At 39.4% G+C, this 6614-nt stretch overlaps 1 protein-coding gene across 1 annotated transcript; it reads left to right on the top strand.

The window, feature by feature from the left end:
• The first annotated feature begins 5286 nt into the window (after nucleotides 1-5286).
• Nucleotides 5287-6226, top strand: LOC108485229 (MDIS1-interacting receptor like kinase 2-like). The gene is made up of 2 exons (XM_017789064.2): nucleotides 5287-5848; nucleotides 5931-6226. Exons 1-2 carry the CDS (start codon nucleotides 5443-5445, stop codon nucleotides 6224-6226), a joined length of 702 nt encoding a protein of 233 aa, XP_017644553.2. The 5' UTR covers nucleotides 5287-5442.
• Nucleotides 6227-6614: the final 388 nt, after the last annotated feature.

Genomic DNA, 6614 nt, shown 5'->3' with positions numbered 1-6614 from the left:
ACCGACCAACACTTAACAAGTTCGATCAATATCGGGCACATACAAAACATCGAAATTAGCTTGTTACCCGAACTAGAGTGATTAACACATCTCCTTGCCTCTAGCTTCAATCGGTTTCCATTCCCAATCCGATCCTCGAAATGAAACTCCTATCAAGTTCTTTAAACAGACTCACATCAGCTGCCATATGATGTGAGCAGCCACTATCCACTAGCCAACTGCACTTGGCTCTGCTCGTGGTTGTAAGGCAAGATGCACTGAAGACATGCTCCTCCTAAGCTGGAACATCTTCAACAACCTGTGCCTGATCTTGTTGTGTTGGTACTTTGCCTTTATTCCTGCAAAGCTTCTCAACATGACCAAATTGTTTGCATTTCCAACATTGAACATCTGGTCTTCTCCAACAGAACTTCTCTGAATGTGTGGTCCTCTTGCAGTGAGTGCATGGTGGGTAACTTCTCCTGCTTGAATCTCTTCTCGACTTCTCCTTTTTCTCAAGCCAAGGCTTTTTGCCTTCGACTTGAATTAGAGCTCTCTCGGCCTTTGCTTGAAGGCCCCTCAGTGCTCTTCTTGCCTATTGGCCCTCCTCTGCTCCAAGGCATAGAGTGAATTCACAAGCTCGGACAAAGAAATAGTGGTAAGGTCTCTCGAGTCCTCTAATGAGGAGATTTTGGACTCAAACCTTTCGGAAGGGTAGTGATCACCTTCTCAACAACCTGCTTTTAGCAAAATCATCACCAAGCAATGACATCATTGGCGGTGGTCATAATTCGATCGAATATTGCTTGATAGACTCAACCTCCTTCATCTTGAGGTTCTCAAGTCTCTCCTCAAATTGATCAACTGTTCTTTGGTCTTCTCGGACCCCATGAACTCTTCCTTCAACTTGTCCCAAGCTTGCTTAGGTGAGTCACATGCCATAATGCGAGTGAAGATCACGTCGACACTCCATTTTGCAAACAAGCCATAGCTTTTGGCTTCTTGGCGTCTCCTCAAGATGTTGCCTCATCCGAGCAATGGTGGGATTGGCTCTCAAGGGAGGTGGCTCGGCATCATTCTCCACTACACTCCACGATCATGTGCCGAAGATAAGTCTTCATTTTACCACCCAAATGTGGTAGTTCTCACCAAAGGAAAACAGTGGTGGAGGAGGTGTAAAGCTCATCCTACAAAGAACAAGTTCAACGACTTGGTTTCCTACTTTCTTAAGCTTAAAATCTCAAACAACAAACAACAAGAGAAGGCCCTCAAAGACTTAGGCTCTTGATACCATTTGTTAGAACAAAGTTAGCAGACAACAATATACAAACAACTATAAATTTGCTTAAGAACAAAAATGAAACCGAGAGCAAGAGAGAGTGAACTTGAGCACACACTTGGATGATAAAATCAGCAAGATTCATCATCTATTTTTTTGAGAACTAAAATACAAAGTTTATAAGTCAAAATGACTATTACCTAATGAGCTAACTACTCCCACTAATCTACTAATACAAGATTGAATTACAAACACAAGTAAGTGACATATCACTACTACATCAACTTCAAATCAAAAACAAATCCTACTAACTTTGGCAACAAGTTGCAAAGTAACTAAAGTTACATTGAAACAAAAAGTCAAAATGAACTGAATTAGTCTGCGCCACCAATTACGCTTCAAGTGCAGCTTGCTTTCAATCTTGCTGCTGGTTCTTTGTTGCAATGCAGGCCAAATCTCAACAAGTTGGTTATCTAGATTCAAATGCCTGTCGACAACCATTTGTCTGTGTTATAGTTGTTTTTTACTGCATTACTATTTAAATAAAAATACAGAGTTGAAAGTGGAAGAGCTTTCTTTACAAGGTGGTATTGTTAGAAATGATCAATGAATCGTCAGTCTTACATTGTTAGTTGTTTGCCAAACTTTCGCTTGATTTTGGATACACTATCATCTTTCAATCTTTGGGATAGTGTCTTTTTTAACCGCATGACTTCACTTCTTGTATGTGCTCATTTTTTTCAATACATGGTCATGACGTGAGTTCTTTCTTTTTATGCTCGCAATATGTTCGCCATTTGTCCTCTTAGAAATTTTCATTTTTAGTTCTGGTATCGCAGTTCTTGTTTTGGAACACTGAATTCATTGAAACACAATCAATTTTTGTTTCAGATATAGTTAGAACAGTGAGATATTCATTTGTACGCATCTCCCTCTTCGAGCCTCGTATGATATTTTATACTTGTTTAAATTACAGAAGGGTTGGTATAAACTCTGAAATGCTATAGCTTGGGACCCAAAAGAGACAAAAGAGAAAAGCTTATTGCCTGCGTGAATGCCCAAATAGAGAGGGAGAGTCTATCATACGTCAATGCCCAAATAGAGAGGGAGAGTCTATCATACGTCAAGTATAAAAAGTACCAACGACCATTCACAAAGACTTAGATGCAAGTCAACAATGGTTTGAGAAATGGGTGAGAGACTTATGTTATTATGCTTGTATTCATTTTTCCACATCTTCTGTTTCAAGTCTCAAATGACAATTTTAACTCTGTAATAGCAGAAAGGTTGGTCTGAAATGCGATTGCTTTGGACCCAAAACAGAAAGGCGCTTTTAGCCTGTGTGAATCAAAAGGGACAGTGTATCATACGTCAAGACTGAAAGGGGCAAAGGTCTCTTGACCTTGAATGGGGCACTGGGGCTAACATAAATTACTATAAGACAAAGACTTCAACTTTGGAGTGAAAAATGGGTGAGACTTTTAATAGTTAGTTCCTATATATAGGGAGATAAAAGATTATTGCCTGTGTGAATGTCCAAGTCAAGAGGAGAGCCTATCATAAGTACAGTATAAAAGTTGCCAAGGAAATTAATGGAATAACATAAACTAATAGAATGCAAAGACTTAGAGGGATAGATTTATGTTACGTCACTGAATCCATTTTTCCACATCTCCACTGAATCCATTTTTCCATATCTCCTGTTTGTAGTCTTATAGTTTTTCTATTTGAGGGTTGAAAGACTTAATAGTTAGTTTGATCGTACAGGCTACTGCAATTAACCTATATATAACAGTCATATTATGTCTGTTACTTGCATGCAGAGCATTTGTTAATCATGAAGAGTTTAACCTTGCTTGCTTCCTTACTCTTGTGTGTTACTTTACTATGTTCTTCTCTTAATGTTGCTTCTGATTCTGTAGCAGAAGCATTGGCAATCCTCAAATGGAAAGCCAGCCTTCAAAGCCAAAACCATTCTGTTTTGCTTTCCTGGAATACTTCCAACAACCCAAATACCAAAACAAGTCCTTGTGCTTGGTTTGGAATCCATTGCAACCATGTTGACAGTGTTACAAAGATTAACCTCACTGGCTATGGTGTAAAAGGTACGCTACATTCATTTCCATTCTCGTCTTTGCCTAATCTTGCAGAGTTGGACCTTAGCACCAATGAACTTTATGGAATAATCCCACCTAAAATCACCACTTTCCAAACTCACCTACCTCGATTTATCCTTTAACCGAGTTCTCGGGCAAATCCCACCGAAATTAGCCACCTTTTACATCTTCGGACCTCCACCTTGCTGGAAATCGGTTGAATGGCTCAATTCCTCGAGAAATTGGTCACTCAAATTTCTCCGACCTTGCCTTGTGTAGCAATAAGTGAATGGTTGGATTCATGCTTCTCTCGGTAAACTAAGTCGACTTGTTTCCTTGCTTCTCTATAATAATTCCTTTCTCGGTCCCATTCCTCCGAATTGGGAAACCTTAGGAATTTGGTTGAAGTTTACAGGACACCAACCGCCTAACTGGTCCCATCCTTCCACATTTGGAAACTTGAGAAAAGCGAGCGTGCTTAACATGTTTAACAATAGTCTTTCGGGTTCCATCCCTCCGAGTTAGGGAATATGGAATCTCTTTCGAAATAAGCCTTTATCACAACAATCTATCCGGCTTGATCCCAACCTCATTTGGTGACTTGAGACTTCTTACACTTGCCCACCTTTATGAAAATCAACTCTCCGGTCCTATTCACGAGGAGATAGGAAACTTGAATTCTCTTGTTGACCTAGAGTTGAGTGAAAACCAACTCAATGGCTCTATTCCTGCTTCACTTGGCAATTTGAGCAACTTGGAAATTCTGTTCCTCCGAGACAACCGACTCTCGGGTTCCATTCCTAATGAAATCGGAAACTTGATGAAGTTGATTGTGTTAGAACTAGACCACAACAATCGACAGAAATTTGCCGCAAGGCATTTGCCGTGGTGGATCACTTGAATACTTCACGACAAATGACAACCACTTATCGGGCCAATCCTCAAGGGTTGAAAAATTGCACTAGCTTGAAGAGAGTCTACCTTGAAAGAAACCGACTCGGAGGAAATATATCGAAGATTTAGGTGTTTACTCGAACCTAACATTCATTGCATTAAGTGACAATGAACTTTATGGTGAAGTGTCTTCCAATTGGGGATTGTGTAGAAGCTTACGAGCCTATCTATTGCAAGGAACAATCTCGGTGGTACAATACCAATGAGATTGGAAACTCACGTCGATACAGTGCTTGATCTTTCTTCAAATCATTTAGTTGGGGAGATTCCAAAGAAAATTTCAAAGTTGACATCTTTGCTTTATCTTTATTTGAATGGGAATAAACTTTACGGTAGTGTACCCACGAACTAGGACTTATGTCCAAGCTTTTGTATCTAGATTTGTCTCAAACCGATTGAGCAAGTCCATCCACGAAACTATAGGAATCATCCATGTCATTCTACTTGAATTTGAGCATCAATCAGTTTAGCCAAAATATTCCAATTCAAGTAGGCAAGTTAACTAGTCTGGTTCATCTAGATTTGAGTCACAACATGCTTTCAGGGGAGATTCCAGGGGAATTTCAAAGTTTGCTGAGCTTGGAGACACTAAACCTTTCTCACAATAATCTCTCTGGTGAAATACCAGCCTCTTTGGAGAAGCTCAGAGGCTTGCACACTGTTGACATTTCATATAATGTGCTCCAGGGTCCCATCCCCAACTGCCAAGCATTTCTAAATGCTTCAGTACAAGAATTGGGAGGGAACAAAGGATTATGTGGCAATGCTAGAGGATTACCGCCTTGTACACCTTTTTCTAAGAAGGGTCACAACAACAACAAAACCTTTTTAGTAGTTATGTTCTCTCTTTTATCGGTTTCTTGTCTCTTGATTTCATCAATTGCTTTGTTGTTTGCCTTCAAGAGGAAGAAAGATACAGATGAAGAAAGACAAAGCAATGCAAGTGATGAAATATTTTTCTCTGTAACTCCCTTTAATGGAAGAAAGTTGTTTGAAGAGATCATTAGAGCCACCAAAGATTTTGATGCTCAATATTGCATTGGGAAGGGAGGATATGGAAATGTATACAAAGCAGAGCTGTCATCAGGAGATGTTGTAGCTGTGAAGAAATTCCATCCGTTGCATACCGGTGAAATGGCAGATCAAAGACAGTTCCTAAATGAGGTAAGGGCATTAGTAGAAACAAGACACAGAAATATCGTGAAGTTCTATGGTTTTTGTTCCTCTGCAGGTCATTCCTTCTTAGTATACAAGTACCTTGAAAGGGGTAGCTTGGCTTCAGTTCTCAGTAAGAATGAAGAATCTAAGAAATTGGACTGGAACAAGAGGGTGAATATTGTCAAAGGTGTTGTTAATGCCCTCTCCTATTTGCACCATGACTGTTCACCGCCCATTGTTCATCGAGATATAACAAGCAACAACATTTTGCTTGATTTGGAGTATGAAGCTCACCTTTCAGACTTTGGCACTGCTAAGCTTCTCAATCCAGAATCATCCAATTGGAGTAATATTGCTGGAACATACGGATACATCGCACCAGGTGATTTTTCATTTTACTTCCATAGATGAGATAGCATAGAGGATAATCTTTGTTGTCAACTATTATTTCTTTTTCTTTGCAGAGCTTTCCTACACCATGCAAGTTACTGAAAAATGTGATGTGTTTCGTTTTGGTGTACTGGCATTGGAATTGATAGTCGGGGCATATCCAGGTGAATTTCTCTCTAATCTATCAATTTTAACAGCAGAAAGCATTCCACTAAACAATGTATTAGATCAAATTCTTTCGCCTCCATCGCCAGAAGTTGTGAACAAACTCGTATTCATCCTAAAGCTGGCTGTTTCATGTTTAAATATCAATCCAAAATCTAGGCCAACCATGCACACGGTTTCTCAGCTGGTGTTTGACCACATCTAGTCGCATCTAGGACTCTTTGATCTTCATCTAAGATACCACCTTAGAAACGTTTGGTATTTACTCTAATGTTGTTTCTTTAGCTTTTGTGTAGTTATAATGGGTTAATGGATTAGCATTTTTGTACCCTTAATTACCTTTTTCCTTGAGAATTGCTACTAGCTTGTTGGTGGTGCAACAAGAGTTGTTTCCGATTTTTGTCTGTAACAGTTTATCATAAATTGTATTCTAGTATTATCTTTTCAAAGGTTTCACCCTCTAATATTGATTGGGTCCTTCAAAGAACTAAGCCTTTCGAAGCTTTCAACACCCTCCCATTGCTATTAATCCAAGTCCTATTGCCTCATATTAGTCCTACATCAATTAAAGGATTCGCTAATCCATTTATTAA

Source organism: Gossypium arboreum, chromosome 6 (assembly GCF_025698485.1).
Source record: "Gossypium arboreum isolate Shixiya-1 chromosome 6, ASM2569848v2, whole genome shotgun sequence".
Classification (NCBI taxonomy): domain Eukaryota; kingdom Viridiplantae; phylum Streptophyta; class Magnoliopsida; order Malvales; family Malvaceae; genus Gossypium; species Gossypium arboreum.
This window is presented reverse-complemented; position numbering and strand designations above follow the sequence as displayed.